The 16,993-nt window shown below is 36.8% G+C and overlaps 1 protein-coding gene across 2 annotated transcripts in view; it reads right to left on the minus strand.

The window, feature by feature from the left end:
* The window catches only part of SLC44A5 (solute carrier family 44 member 5), a 342,614-nt gene that overhangs the window by 36,238 nt on the left and 289,383 nt on the right, over positions 1–16,993 (minus strand). For both annotated transcript variants that reach the window (XM_081818649.1, XM_081818650.1), the window contains 5 exons: positions 13,960–14,088; positions 13,058–13,118; positions 9,527–9,650; positions 8,127–8,210; positions 4,718–4,830 (listed from right to left, as the gene is read on the minus strand). In XM_081818649.1, the coding sequence (XP_081674775.1) occupies positions 4,718–4,830; positions 8,127–8,210; positions 9,527–9,650; positions 13,058–13,118; positions 13,960–14,088 (511 nt within the window). The remainder of the gene's footprint in view (positions 1–4,717; positions 4,831–8,126; positions 8,211–9,526; positions 9,651–13,057; positions 13,119–13,959; positions 14,089–16,993) is intronic.

Here is a 16,993-nt window from a genome sequence, read left to right on the forward strand (position 1 = left end):
TTTCTTTTGAGGTCCGTTGGCATGGAAGATGGATCTCCATCCCTTCACTTTCAGTCTGGATGTATTTTTAGGTTCAAAATGAGTCTCTTGTAGACAGCATATGGATGGGTCCTGTCTTTTTATCCAATCTGCAACCCTGTGCCATTTTATGGGAGCATTTAGGCCATTCATATTGAGAGTGATTATAGAAAGATATGCATTTATTGTCATCATGTTGCCTGTGAAGACCTTGTTTTTATAGATTGTCCCTGTAAATTTCTGTTCTATATCACTCTTGGGGTCTTTCTCCTTTTATAGAACCCCCCTTATTTCTTCCGGGGCTGGCTTAGTGGTCACATATTCTTTCAGTTTCTGCCAGTCTTGGAAGCTCTGCATCTCTCCATCCATTCTAAATGAAAGCCTTGCCAGATAAAGTATTCTTGGCCGCATATTCCTCTCATTTAGTACCCTGAATATATCTTGCCAGCCTTTTCTGGCTTGCCAGGTCTCTGTGGATAGGTCTGATGTTTTTCTGATGTTCCTCCCTCTGTACATAAGTAATCTCTTCCCCCTAACTGCCCTTAAGATGGTTTCCTTGGTTCTAAGATTTGCGAGTTTTACTATTGCATGCCGGGGTATTGGCCTGTTTTCCTTGATCTTGGGAGGGGTCCTCTCTGCCTCTAGGACACGGATGTTTGTTTCATTCCCCAAATTAGGGAAGTTCTCAGCTACAATTTGCTCAAATATATCTTCTAGTCTCTCTCTCTCTCCACCCCCTTAGGGATCCTAATAATTCTGACAATGCAACGTTTCATGGTGTCACTTATTTCTCTGATTCTATTTTCATGGATTCTGAGTTGTTTTTCCCTGACCTCCTCTTTTCCCTTCTTGTCTATTAACTGGTCTTTAGATCACTAATTCATTCTTCTGCCTTGCTTACCCTAGCTGTTAGATTATCTAGATTAGATTGGATCTCATTGATAGCATTTTTAAATTCTGCCAATTCAGCTTTCATTTCTGCCCTTAGAGACTCTATGTTGCCATTAATCAATTTCTCCATTCTAGCTATTGTCTTCACAATTGCTAGCCTGAATTTCATCTCCAACATCTTGGTTAGATCTGTATCCATTATCTGTGGCATAAGTCATAGTCTCTGAGTCTCTCCTATTTTGGGGGTTCCTCCTCCTAGTCATTCTGTTGATGGGTAGTTGAGGGAATGTATAGAGTCCAAATTATTGACCACAACCCAAGCAAGATGCACCTGTTTTCTAGGGACCTTAGGGTTGCTGGCCTCTTGTTTCCCTAGCCTGTCTTCTGGGGAAGGGGCCCGCCATGCTGTTACTCAGGTAACCCTGTTTGGGCAAAGTTGCCCTGCCCCATGTGGCATGAGATGGGCTCAGTGAAAACCGGTCTTTTGTGGCTTCTGTTCTCTGGTGGTTTTCCCTGGCGGTTTTCCATGTCTCTTCTGAAAGAGCAGAAGAGATCATTTCCAACACTCACCTCAGAGCAGAGATCGCAGTCTGCTCTTCAGTGAGCTCTCCAGGCCACACTATCTCCGTTTCTGTCTGTGCTGCTATAAACTGCAGGGTCTTGAGTTGTGCACCCCTCCACAGCACTCCCAGTCCTCACCACCAGGTAAGGGCACATCTCTGCCCTTTGTGCTTCTAAAACCACCAGCCACCCCCAGTTTGCACATGCAGCCCCACTGCTCTGGGTTTCCATCTGGGGGGCTGCCCTAAAGTCCTTTCCCTGTCGCTACCAGTCTGCAAGTCTGTGCCCGGTCCCCAGGACGGGAGGCTATCGCTCACCGGTGGTGTAGGATCCCAACAGGTCGACTCCCTCCCCCTTGTTTATCCTCCAATATCTGCCTGCAGAATCATGGCTCCCCACTTCATACTTCGAAACCAAACACCTGTGATATTCTGTTTGTAGAGATCCAGATCTATCTTCTTACATCTCAGGCTGATTTCGTGGGTGTTCAGAGTGGTCTGATAAATATCCAGCTCAATTTCAAGGATGGTTGGAATAGGGTCCCCTACTCCTCTGCCATCTTTTCCCACAGTACTGTATGTATAAAAAAGTCTGCATATAAGTGGACATATGCAGTTCAAACCCATGGTGTTCAAGTTTCAACTGTACCATGAACAATTATATGCCAACAAATTCAACAACTTAGAAGAAATGGATAAATTCCTAGAAAGATACAACCTACCAAGATTGAATCATGATAAAATAGAATATCTGAACAGACCGGTTACTAGTAAGAAGATTGAATCGGTAATCAAAAATCTCCCCAACAAACAAAAGGCCAGAACCAGATAGCTTCACTGGTGAAGTCTACCAAAATTCAAAGAAGAATTAATACCATCCTTCTCAAGCTCTCCAAAACATAGAAGTGGAGGGAACATTTCCAAACTCATTTTATAAGGCCAGCATTACCCTGATATCAAAATCAGACACAGAAACCACAAGAAAAGAGAACTATAGTCCAATACCCCTGATGAACACAGATGTAGAAATTCTCAATAAAATATTAACTGAATTCAACACTACATTAAAAATATCATACACCATGGGATTTATTCCAGGGATGCAAGGATGGTTCAGCATCCACAAATCAATAAATGTGATACACCACATTAATGAAATGAAAGATAAAAATCATGATAATCTCAATAGATGCAGGACAAGCATTTGAGAAAATTCAACAACCATTCCTGTGTTAACAACTATAACCAAGACTTTTCACTGAACATTATGTACTAGGCAGCTTTCCAAGGGCTTTATGTACATCATTTTTAAAAATATTCACAAATCCTATTGTATAGTTGAAGAAATTACTAATTAGACTATGTATGTGCAGAGGATCATACAGTTAATATGCAATGAATCTGTGCCTTTTCAATCTCCAAATCCATGCCTGTAACCCCACTGATCTATGACCTTTCCTGGATAAATCTTAATTTATTCTGATCAATAAGAATTGTTCCACTGACGTTCAAGGCACTTACCCACAAACAGCCTGGCTTTTTCTCTGCTCAGTATGTTGCTTTCTCTAGTAAATAGGCTTCTGTTAATAGGAAATGATTGGTTTCCCATGATACAGAGAAAGTCGTTGTCCAAGATAGTAGCAGAGGTCAGTTACACAGTGTCATACTTCTCAAATCTAACTGGCCATTTCCCCACTCAGTGAATGGCTTTAAGCTGACTTGCCACACCATTAACTGCTGAGATAGCACTACCTAGGAAGTCAACAAGGAGCTGACATTGGTTGTTTCACCTGCATTTGTGATATATTGATGACCTTTCTCCCTCTTGGCACTGTCAAACTTCACTAGAGCCAATCTCAGATTTTTCTTGCTCCTTACGGCAAGTCACTGAAATCAATACCAGACAATACGGTCTTTCCCTTCTTGATGACAATAAAAGAGTGACTGAATCACATGCCCAGGCTTTATAGTAGTAAAGGGCAGAAACATACATAAAAGACTTTTACACAAAAAGCTTTCTTGGGAGTCTTCGATTAAGGGGTAGCAGTTCTTATATTCCTCCACCAGACTGACTCAACCCTTTCACATGCAGCTGCACAGAAGGAGCAGATAAGGAAACCCTGAAGAGATCTGAAACTGTCTAGAAGCCTATTGAGGATAACAAGGAGAATAGTAACAATAAACCAACACATATTGAGTGTTTACTGTTTTTCAGATACTGTTCTAAGAGCTTTATATTCATTGTCTCAGTTAATCCTCACAATCTTGTGAGATGGAGATACGTACCATTACCATGCTGATGTTATGGATAAGGAAACTGGGTCTTATAATCATTAGGAAGCATTTCCAAAATTCCTCAGTTATCTGTTATGCAGCTGGGATTAGAATTCAGGCTAACTATAGAACCTGGGGATTCAACTGCATTCTTATATTGATATGTGCAAAGCTCTTCTTCAGGTGACAATAATAGGAAATTGCTATTTTTGGTGTCTGCTACCATAAAACTGCATTGTCAATCCAAATGGTATTTTAGGGGAAATTACTCTTGAATAGAAACCTCACAAACATTCATATATTGGCCCATATGTTTATTAGCACTCTGAAGGAATCTGCCATAAATGCTATACTGTTCCTTGGGAGAAACTTTAGTTCCTTTGTTGGTGTTCACACTGTACCTGTACTGCTTTTAAGGGGACAGGGTTACTGGTTAGATTTCAAACTTGATATAAAGTAACTCTCCACCCAAAGAGTGTAATTCAGAATACTTGCCTCTAGGGAGTGACGCCTCATTATGTAGTACTGGCCAATTATTAGAAAGTCTGACAGTACCCGGCTTAAAATTACTCAGTTGAAAGAGAAAACTAGATCACACTTCTGTAACTATACAGACCTACCATTTGATCAGACAGGAAAGTTAAAGGAATAAAATACGTTTTCTGAAATGTTTTTCATTAACCTAAATGGTGTTTTTTACCTCCTTCTTAAAAACCATAAGGCATGGGACCAAAGGTCAGTAAGGAAAAAGGGTAGAACATTTTGATAGCACTTTTTTTCAAGATAAAGAAGATAAAAGTTATAGAAATAATTTATGCAAAATTAAATAATTTTTCTCAATTTAACACTTTGGGGGTGGGAAGTAAATAATTAAATTCACTGCAAGTTAAATGCTTCCTGGTAATTGATAATGGCAACTGAAAAGAAAAGGACTATTTTGATATTTAATGAATTTTAAGAAGGGCAATACCTACCGTAACCTATAATTCCAATCACACCCACCATGAAGACCCAGAAGAGGAATCCAGCTGTGAACCTCAGGAGTATCACAAACAACCAACTAAGGAGCATGGCGATAGTCAGGCCACTAGAGGAAAAAGCATACAACAGACAGGGGTCAAGAGTGTTAAACATAACATAAAGTTAACAGCAAGACAACATCTTCTATTCAAAATAATTCTCAGATTATTTTATTTTAGCTGGCTATAGAAATCTTTATAATATTAAAAAGTATAAACAATAGTTCCTATTAAGACTTTCATATGAAAGAGTAGGACCATCGGGAACTTCATACCGGAGTCAGTATTTGTGTACCTGAGTAAACAGAAGTTCAGTAGCAACCACAGTTCAAGGAAAAACACAATTCCTCCAACCTACCATTTTGGCCTATCTGCCACAGTTGCCATGCTGTATTTTTTTTCCCCTCCACACGTCTCACTAAGTGATAAATTATAAAACATATCCATGATACTAATAGAAGGAAACCCTATACAACAGAACTATCTACAAGTAAGGGAGCAGTCTTAGGGCAGAAAAGAAAAATAATTGCCCCACACAGTTCCTGAATCCATGATTTTGTAGTCATTATTATGGTCTAATTATCTTTAATAATTTGTGATGTCTGACATCACGACATCTATTTCAGATCCCCAGTGACCTGTAGGCCATTATATGGAGCCATGATAGAGCTTCTGTATCTCCTGGGCCATATGACTTTATCAAGCAGTCAGCAGCATGACTTTTTTTTTTTTTTCCAAATTTTTTAATTAAAAAATTTTTTTTTTTAATTTAAAAAATTTTTTTAATACTAGAGATACTTCTCCCCCCAGCTCATATATCCAGGTTAAATCCATATTGGATTTTTCTAGGTAATTTCATTAAACAGAATTCATTAAGATTAGAAATTTGGATGACGCTTCCATTAAGAAATGATACCTCCGATGCTCTTTCAAGTTTCCAAACAGAAACATAGCCTGATACATTTATTGAGCTTATTGTCTCCAAGTATTATCTTTTAAAAAAAAATCTTAATAATTCCTGTCACTGGATAGATGACAGTATTGTATCAAAGTAACTTCTAAGGTCACATCCTTGCAGAGCCTATGCTTTCAACTCCAGAAGTCATTCCCTATTAACATCACAGATACTCTAATGCTTAAATATTCAATATGGTTGAAGGATTATTCTATGGCATAGTCCAAGAGGAATATTCAAAAAGGTCAGGGGGAAGAAAAGAAATATAGCTGTTTATTCTCTGTGTTTTTAATTCCTGTATAAAATTCTAACTGAATAAATAAAGTCAGGGCATATTAGTCTTTGGCTTTATATTTATGAGATAGATGGAGAACAGAAGAGTCAAAAATAAAGGGAGTGTTTATGTTCTAGTGGTGTTAGCAGTGCCTGGGTGGAGAGGGTTCAGTGTGTGTTGGGAGTGAGGTAAACAGGAAGGTCTATCATAATGCATACTTTTTCAGATAATAGTTAAAAAGCCAAAATAAAGAGGAAATGTACAAATTATCTAATGATATTTGAGTTTGACAATAGGGGAACCAGTTTAACTGTTGTCAAGTATAGACTACAATCTGTGCTATGGAGAGAGATCCTGAAATACTGATACACACGAAAATAGTTATTGCATTTAAGGCAAAACATCGAAATGAGTAAAATCTCAAAAAACACTATCTAGTTTTACAGCTATACAAACTAGTCACTGGTATTTTACACACAATTTTGACTTTATTAAGCATCATATAGTTAAATACATCTATCTTGTTCCCCTAGTGGTTTTATAACTGTTCCTTGAACCCACATTTTCTATGCATCTTCTATGGTCCAAGGACCACACTAGGAGTTACAAAAATAGAGATGAGTTAGACATAGTTACCATGGTAAAGAATTCATAGTTTATCATAGAAAAAGAGCCAGGTAAATAACATAAGGTTCTAGGTGCTATGTAGATGACAGGTATGTGTGTATGTATAGGTGTGTGTGTGTGTGTGTGCGTGCGCACGTGCACGCTTGTGCATACACGTGCATGTGGGTAGGAGGAGCACAGGGAAAAAGTAATTATATCTGGAGAAGTCAAGAAAGACTTCATAAATTACACAAAAGCTGATTTTATTTTTATTTTTTAAAGATTTTATTTATTTGAGAGAGAGAAGCAAAGAGAGAGAGAGAAAGCACACAAGTGGGAGAGAGTGGCAGAGGGACAGGGAGAGGCAGGCTCCCCACTGAGCAGGGAGCCTGATGTGGGCTGGATCCCAGGACCCCCGGGATCATGACCTGAGCTGAAGGCAGATGCTTCACTAACTGAGCCACCCAGGTGCCCCAAAAGTTGATTTTAAATAATGAGATGGAGTTGCCCAGGACACACCAAGGATGTGCCAGGAAAGAGAACAGAATGTGCAAAAACATGGGGGTTTGACACTCTAGGAATGGGTGTGTTATTTGATGTATAGGGTCAATATACAGAATATGTATGTAATATATGTAGAATATAGGGTCAATCAAGTAACATGGGTGGAGAAGAATGTGGGACACTAAATGGACCAGGTTGTAAAGGGCCTTGTAACTATCTGAAGAAGTTTTCTCTTTGCTCTTTGATCACTAGGGAACCATAGATGCTTTTAAGGCATAAGGTGATATAGAGCCAGATAGTAGCAATAGCCTTAAATATATCAAACACAGGTACCCACTCCAGTAGAGTGATTGCATTTTCCCTTACCTTTTCAGGAATGCAAACCTTATGGCTAAAAATTTTTAATCTCCTCCTCCTTTCATATATTTTTTCAGCTCTTCATAACTACAGTGACCTTTGGTGATGATAATAACAAACATTATGTGGAAAGGATGTGTTAAAAAATAAGAGGGAAGGACAAATGAGAAATCAGACCCAGAGAAATAAAACTGCATCCACTGTAACATAACAATAAGAAGCAAACGTACTACAGATGTTGTCCCTGCATGACTTGAAGTATATTTATACAAGTACTTTTATTGGGAATTTAATGAATAAAGTTCAAATTTACATTCTTATAACTTTTGTAACACTGGGTATATTTCCAAATATCTTTGCCCCATTTTTCAGCCACAGGAACTGAGTCAACCTTTTATTCACAAATATGAATGGGGAATTTTTTAAAAAGATTTATTTGAGAGAGAGAGAGAATCAGGAGCAGGGGGAAGGGTAGAAGGAGAAGCAGGCTCCCTGCTGAGCCGGGATCCTGATGCGGGGCTGGATCCCAGGACCCTGGGTCATGACCCAAGCCGAAGGCAGACGCTTAACCGACTGAGCCACCCAGGCACCCTGAATGGGGAATTTGAAGAAAGCGTTCTACAAGGATAAAATGGGGCTGGAGAAGAAACACCAATGTTTGCACTTACATGAGAATCCAATACCAAGTTGTTGCATAGTCTTCAAATACTTTCATTCCAATTGCCCTTGCATCAAGGATTTTATTGACACGACTGAATTCAAAGAAGGAAAAAATCAATTATTTTGACTACCACTAAAGAGAAATGTTCTTGTTATGATAAAAGGGGTTTGCAAGCTGCTGTTCAAAACATATTTTTAGAAACCATTTATCAAGAGGCACTCTTTCCCCAGCCATAACAGTATGTGAGATGTCATTTTGGTAGACTACAAAGGCCACTATAGCTACACAGAGAACATGGCTTTCAAGAATGGTGAACAGATCCCTTTTCAACGTGTGTGACATGTCCTCAATATTGCAGTAATCTCACTGTAAGAAATGAATTTAAATAAGATCAGTTTTTAGCTTACAAAATCCATAGCATCAAGAATGAACATCACCCTTAATTTCCTTTTCTAAACCTCTGACAGCTGTGTAGCAGGAAGGCACCATGGGGCACATACAGAAAAGTGCACAAATCATTAGTGTCCAGTTTGACGGATTATCAGAAGTGAATGCACTATGTAACTACAATATTGTTCTCCCTTTCCCCCTGTGCCCCAGTTACAACACCTCCTCCTTCCCCTAAGGTAACCACAATCCTGACTTCTGTGATAATAATTTCCTAGTTTTCTTTTTCAGTTTTACCACTTACATATGCATCGCAGGGTAATTTAATTTAGTTGTGCTTGGTTTTGAATTTTTCTATCAGTGGAACTGCACTTGTACTATTATTTTGTGATTTCTTTCACATAGCTTTATATTTGTGAAATCCATCCATGTTGCTATTACATTTTAAATATACAGGACCATTCTACTTGGACTGCTAAACTCAAGGAAGAGAAAAACATTTTTAGAATATCTTTTATGTTTCACTTTTAATTCAACAATTGAGCTACACAATGATACTCGGTGTTTGTGCACACATGTGAATGTACCCACCCAGAGAATTATATTTCCCAATAACCTGAAACATCACAATGTGTACACTAAGGAAACAGTAAATTGACTTCATTGTAGTTAGTACATAGAAACTGATATGGTCCTGAAACAGCATTACCAAGGTTGTCTCACCTTTCTTAAGGCCCTCTTCCCTTTAAGACATCTGGCAGTTTCATTATCTTAGTCAATTTTTTTGAATGGTGATTTAAAAAGCATCTTTTTATTGTGTTCATTCAACAAGTAAATTAAGGTCTTTCAATATGCTTACTGAGATCCCAGTTCTATACCTGTTGATAATCCACAGTGACATGTATATTTCATAACAATGCATAATTCTTCCTCTATAACCCTTAACCTAATGGAAGCTTTCGTTTTGTATATAGTAATAACATGCATCCAAACTGAAAATAAGAAGGTAAACAAACATACTTTGCAGCTGTCCTGAGTTCTACAGCATTTCTGGTCTTTCCACTTCCATCTTCAAATATTGTCTTATTTCCTACTGTCAAAGTGCCATTTTTAGTAGTGAAGTCAGGGAAACATCTCTGGAGAACTGTAAAAAAATAAAATTATGGTAAACATTTTTCTACTTCTTTCTATGTAACGTTTTCCCTTTAAGCTTTCTGTTATTTATAATTAGATTCTTGCTAGACAATGTATAAACATACTGCTCAACATGATAATTGCCCATTACTTGATGGTCAGAAGGTTTTCTGATGGTTCTAAGACACATGTAAAAAGCAAATATGATCACAATCTGAAGATACACTCTAAACTTGTTGATTATTTTACACATGGTATATTCATCACGTAGCCAATAAGTAAGATGCACAGCACAGGTGTTAAAAGAATAATACTGATAACATATCTCACATGGTAAAAACATTTTAATAAAAAGGCTACATTTATTGTATGACTGAGTTTACTTTTTTTTTTTAGGATTTTATTTATTTGAGAGAGAGAGAGAGCGCGCACACCGGCAGTGGGGAGGGGCAGAAAAAAGGGAGAAGCTGACTCCCCGCTGAGCAGAGAGCTCAATGAGGGGCTCGACCCCAGGACTCAGGGATCATGACCTAAACTGAAGACGGATGCTTAACCAACTGAGCCACCGAGGTGCTCTGAGTTTACTTTTTCTTTCCTTTTTTTTTTTTTTTTTAAAGATTTTATTTATTTATTTGACAGAGAGAGACACAGCAAGAGAGGGAACACAAGCAGGGGGAGTGGGAGAAGGAGAAGCAGGCTTCCCGCCGAGCAGGGAGCCCGATGTGGGGCTCAATCCCAGGACCCTGGGATCATGACCTGAGCCAAAGGCAGACACTTAACGACTGAGCCACCCAGGCACCCCTACTTTTTCTTATTAATTAAAATCTTAAGATATTTCTTGAATGAAACATTGAAAACTGGAGATTAGTGAATAATTCCTTGAGAAACAAGAACTAGCTCAAACTTCAGGCTACTAGGACAACTGAATTTTTATTTTTGAAGTCTTAATAATTTGTCTCCCAGCTTTCTCATTTACCTGGTGTTTTGGAGGGGCTGAAAATAGAAATTCTAAAGCTATCAAAATGCCCCACAGTTTGTAGACTAGCATAATTTCTCTGAAGAGCTACCTCACTGTTCAATCTTCTATGCACTTATTTTGATTTAAATAGAATCCTTGCCTCTTTACAAATCTGTATTATTAAAGTTTTTAAAACCCCAATTTTAAATCAAGAGAGAAGAGAAATCAGAAGTGGATCATTTTTATATTTTTTCTTACAGGAAGAATCACAGATTTGCATGGGTTTTCAGGGAATTTAAACTTGAAAATATTAAAGCAGTTGATATAGGGAAAGAAGAAATAGGTCTTTACCAAGGCTTTTCTGACTTTTTGGGCTTAAAATGATCTCCTGTCTACCTACCTTCATCTTCGGTAGCACTTAAAATATGGCTGATTCCTTCAGTATCTTCCTCATCTTCTGGTTCTTCCCTGGCAAATTTGACATAGTAGTCTCTACCAGCTGCTCCTATTCCCTCTCAATCAAATCACATGCTGCCCCCACCACTCCAAGGAATTTGTCCTCCCAGGGATCCCAATAATATCCTAATGGCCAAAAACTCCAAATATCTTTTAGTCATCATCCTACTTGAACCCATTACCTAGCACAGTAAATATTTCCTGTTAATTGAGTTAACTTTTCTGAGTCTTTGACATAGTAGACAACCCCTGCCTTCTTCCTTTGGCTTACATGCCCAAGTTCTCTCCTGCTCTCCCTTTAGCTTTTCTGTGCATTTTTTCCCTTGTCACTCCTTAAATAGGACTGTTTCCACCTACAGAGTCCTCCAACCTTGTTCTGGGCAATTTCATCCAATCAGTTAGTTCCAATGACTAAATATGCTCATTATATATTTGGAAAATAAAGAAAATAAGAAGAAAGATAACAAAATACACAGTCCTACCACCCACAATGAACTCTAACATTTTAGATAAATTTCCTTCTAGTCTTTCTTCTACAAGAAATTTTTTTGAGAGTCATAACCATAAAATAAATGCAGGGTTTTCCCTTGTTTCTTTCTTTTAATATTACTTATTTCCTTTCATAAACTATTTAGTAAGTGAATTTTATTAGCTGCATACTCTTCCATTAAGTAGTATACTTCATCACCTATTGGGGGAATGAATACAAGTTGATTGTGATGTTTACCATAATGTCTCCTTTACTGTACTGTGAGGGACTATGCCTTATACATTTTTGTGTCCCCAGTGTACGTTTTATATTGTGTGATTTAACCAAACTATACTTGTAAGGGCAGGGATGTCTTATATTCTTATGCCTATTATTATCTTCAGTGACTAAGGATTCATTTTCATCTTTTTGTAACATTGTTCTTGGCTACTGACACTTGTTGCCCAGGGCTTCCTGGCAAAATGCAGTTGCTTGCATCTTTACTTCATGGTCCTCAATGACCCAAAGAAAAGGGAGAGGGGTGCATAAGGCATTGTGTTTGGTGGTAGCTACTTCGATGATACCTGACTTTCTACTCAAATAGAAAACGGTACGTGGCTTTCTACTCCAATAGAAAAAAGAAGAAAGAAGAGAGGAAATGCCCACAGTTTTGTCATCTCCAAAACATGCATACTATTTTGGCATATTTCTTTGCAATATTTTTCTTTGAATAGCCTTTTTTATTTTAATTTATACATGCTTGTCATTATAATGCACATAGCATTTTATTTAATATTATACTATATAATACTTATATTTAATAATTCTAAAATATTTCATTTAATGAATACACCGTAATTTATTTAAAGCACTTTCTTGCTTTTGGACATAAGAGTGCTTCTTTTTCCTTTCCTTTTTTTTTTCTTTTTGGTTCTTCTGAATAGCATTGTGATGGGCATCTTTAGGTAAAGTTGTTTCTCTGTAGTTAGGATTATATTTGTAAGAATAGGAAATTAGTGATTATTTTATTTTCTTTTTCAAAAAGGTAGACAAAGTTTATGTAAACTTTAAATAATATTTATAAATCTTAAAAATATAAAATATTGATTCCTTTAAGAGATATATAAGTATTTCAAATTTCAAATTATAGGACAAGTTTATGACCAACCATCACCCCCCAGGCAAATTCTGAACATACTCTTTGGCTGAATTCAGGGGTGAGTGTGCAAGATTATGTCTGTGTGTGCTTATCTGTGCTCATAGAACACCAAATAATCAATCTGGGCTTTTAAAATCAATTTTTAATCTTTTCTGTGTATGTTGATGCAGCAAAACTCCAAAACTACCAGAGCTCCAGCGGAAATATCTCTGGCTGGAGTCAGGAGAATGGGCTTTAGCTTTGGCTTCCTTCTAATTAACTCTGGGACCAGTCATACAACTATTCTTGGCTTCAATTTTGTCAATAGTGAAATAGGGAACTGAATTGAGTAACTTTTTATGATTGTATGTTCTAAGATAAGTAATAACCACTTACATGGTTTGCTTGGAAAAATTGCTATTGGACAATCATCATCCAGTAAGACTTGTGTGACAGTCTAAAATGGAAGGAAGAGTATGTTAACATTTCAAAGGCTACGTAATGACAACTTTTACTCTCAGTATAAAAATTATGTCCTTTGAAAATTTAACTCCATAATTATCTCATTATTTCATATTACTATCCTAATAAGAGTGGTTTTAAGATTATCACACACACACATACTTATTTGACAAATGCTCTAAAATGTCCTAACTGTAATTCAATCAAATCAACAATAATAAAACCAGACCCACTGAAGCCAAGACACACCTTTGAAAGTGTGTATCTATGTCTTAGTCACATTCTGAGTCTCTAATTCTTCAAAAAAATTTTCTCTGGAAAAACAGCATCTTCTCTAAGTTAGAAGCCATTAATACTATTTAACATAATGGGGCTTTAGAATTCCTTTATAAGTCTCAAACCTAGGTAGGGTTTGAGGATTTTTTTTTAATGAATAATTATCAAATTGGGTTTGGAAATAAAATTCTACTTGTTACTAAGTAGCCATGGATCTTCATCATCACATTAATGAAATGGTAACATTAATAAAATCAAATGACATTAGCTCCTAGATCTTGATGGTAAAAAAATCAAGCCAAGTAGAGAATTTGTTAGTTTCAAGGAACAGTTAAAGCCAACTTACCAGACTTAAGAGTCTTGCATAACACCTGAAGTCTACACAATGATAAGCTATAAATGGTGCATGTGTGTTTCTATGTAACTTTGTGTTTTAATGGAATAATACATAATCATTTCCTAGATGATTTGGGAGCTTGTCTATTACAAATGCTCATGTTGCACTTGAGATTGACACAAAAGTTAAATTCTTCTCTAGTTTTAAGCTTAAACACACATACCTTTGCAGGCTTAACAAAAGGGGATTTGCAGAACTGGCTGTAGTACATCCAATAGTGTTTGTTTGTTCTGTACCTAAACTGTATTTCCATGTAAGTTAAAAATTTTTCTGGGCACTTGGAGACACAGATCTGTGAAGAAAAGGAACACAGCGGTGGGAACTCAACTGAGTTAAACAAACCAAGGAAGTAGCTGTAAGTTTAGACTTCTAAGTTATCTACCACTATAAAGAGCAAAGCACTATTTTCCATCTAAGAAACTTACATCAATTTTCTAATTTATGTAAAAAATAAAATTTCATGTACTAGTTATCAATCTCTACTCCTTGCCCTTTGATGAATGATTTGTGTTAAGACAAGAAGATGTTGTACAATGACAGACTTGTTTTTAACTTCTGATTTTGAGAAACTGTAGATCTACTTGCAGCTGTGAGAAATAATGTATTCCACCCAGTTTTATCCAATGGTAATAACTTCCACAATTACAGAACAATATTACAACCAAAAAATTTATATTGTTACCATCCAATAACCTTATGTAGATTTCACTAGTCTTACATGCACTTTTTTGTGTGTGTGTATGCACGCACATGCAGTTCTATGCAATTTTATCATGTGTAGGTTCATGTGACCACTACCACAGGACAATGATGGATTTTTAATAAAATATTTCCTTATTAGTTTCTGAGTTAGTAGATAAGAGTATAATGCAAGATTAATATTTGCAAGATTAATTTTGTCCGTGTAGTTTATGTATTTTCAGGGTTAGAGTCTTGCTTCCTTTCCTATATATGAATAAAATGGTCATTAAACATGCTCCAAATATTGATAACTTATGTCACTAATAATTATCAGTGCCAGTGAATCCTCAACAATTCTCAAAATATAATTGGGGATTTATTACTATAAGAAACTAACAAAATTGGGGCTATTTGTGGCAGTCAATCATTATTATAGTCTTTTACCAGCCAAATGTAGGCAGAGAGGTCACCAATACAATTATTTTACATGAATGACCTTAGAGGGCCTATTAATGCCAAACTAGATCATTGTGCTAGTAGTCCACAGAGTCACTGTGGAGTGACTGAAATCCATTTAGGAACTCCACAGAGAGAAAGCAGAACCTGAGAAGATACACTCTATTGGCTTTGCTTTTGTAATTGAAAACAAAAACAAAGATCCTAGTAAGCCATGAGAGTTGCAGTCCTTACACATTCTCTCCTTCAGTTCCTCCTTATGAAAGCCTTCTCAGCTCTGACTTGCTGCATCTCCCTGCTGTACTTTGTTAACTTCTCACTGGCCAGGTTCTAGCTCAATCCAGGGGCAGCTAGGTAAAAACACCGCTGCTGAGCTGACATCTCTTTCCCATTCTTTGGGTCATGTTTCTACTGTACGCAAAAATATTTGGTGTCAACTCCACAGCCAAGGTAGCAGGTGGATAACTAAATGGATACGTCCAATCTCACAGTTAATATTGTTTTGTAGTAGCAGCAGCAGTGACCTAATTTCTTCTAGAAGTTCTGACAAGGCAAACAACCTGTCTCCACATTCATGCCTCCATATGTATTTTCTCTTTGTCAGTTTCTCATATATACATAGGCATTCACACACACACACACACACACACTCACTCACTCACTCACACACCTCTAGAGGAAATATTGAAATTTCACAGGTATCTTTCTACAAAAGCCAAAGAACTGTTTAGGGACATTCAAAGCCCCCAACATGCTCACATTTTTATAAAGAAGGCTAAGGTTATCATCAATGCAAATGTAAAAATTTCACTCTGATTGGAGCTAAGCTGAGTATACCTTTAACATATTGGAAGATACTTTACATTTAGATTTTTACAATTATATGGCTTTGAAAGATAACTTCACTAGTTCCCCTACTGGGTACATTTAAATGGATTTATAAAATGAATACTGAAAGTACTAATGCTTTCACAGGACTTAAATAACAGTAGGAACTACTGAGTTGGGACCATGATGATTTCTGTATTCCTAAATACACATACATACAATGTATACTACATATTAAAAGTGCTGTGTATGCAACATATACGAGAAATAATTAAAAATGGCAAAAAGTGGTTTGTTAAAGAGAATCAAAAATTTCATTCCAGACACAAATGAGCTGTTAAAATATAATATAGCAATTGCTCTTTACGCTCTCCCTCTATCAGACCAATTTGTTCATTTCAAATACGATGCTGATTAGTAGCAATCAACATATAATTAGGCAAAAATGAAGGTCACATTGAGGTAGGGTATCCTAATTGATCACAGTGTGTCCTTTAAATGCTTGTGACACATGTCTGGACTACGCTGGCAGTTAACAAAAAACATAATGCATAAAAATATGGCTTGGATCAGTAGATACACTAATGCCTGGCAGACTAAAAGCAATTCTTCATTACTGGCAGCTAAAATATATTCTGACTCAATTCTTTGTGTAACCACAAAGGGGCACTTTATTATTTTTTTATGGATATTCTTTTTTTGTTTATTGAGATATAATTGACATAACATTCTATTAGTTTCAGGTGACTCAATATTTGTATATATTGTGAAATGATTGCCACAGTATGGTTAACATCTGTCATCATACATAGCTAAAAAATTTTTTTCTTGTGATGAATGCTTTTAAGATCTACCCTTTTAGCAACTTTCAAATATACAATATGGTATTATTAACTATTATCACCATGGTGTACCTTACATCCTAAGTGGATATTCTTTTTTTTTTTTTTAATTTTATTATGTTATGTTAGTCACCATACAATACATCATTGGTTTTTGATGTGGTGATCCACGATCCATTGTTTTCATATAACACCCAGTGCTCCATGCAGTACATTCCCTCCTTAATACCCATCACCGGGCTAACCAATCCCCCCTCCCCTCTCCCCTCTAAAACCCTGTTTGTTTCTCAGAGTCCATAGTCTCTCATGGTTCATCTCTCCCTCCAATTCCACCCCCCCATTTTTCCCTTCCTTCTCCTAATGTCCTCCATGCTGTTCCTTATGTTCCAC

Source organism: Leptonychotes weddellii, chromosome 4 (genome assembly GCF_054177405.1).
Source record: "Leptonychotes weddellii isolate Sample4059 chromosome 4, ASM5417740v2, whole genome shotgun sequence".
In the NCBI taxonomy this organism is placed as follows: Eukaryota; Metazoa; Chordata; class Mammalia; order Carnivora; family Phocidae; genus Leptonychotes; species Leptonychotes weddellii.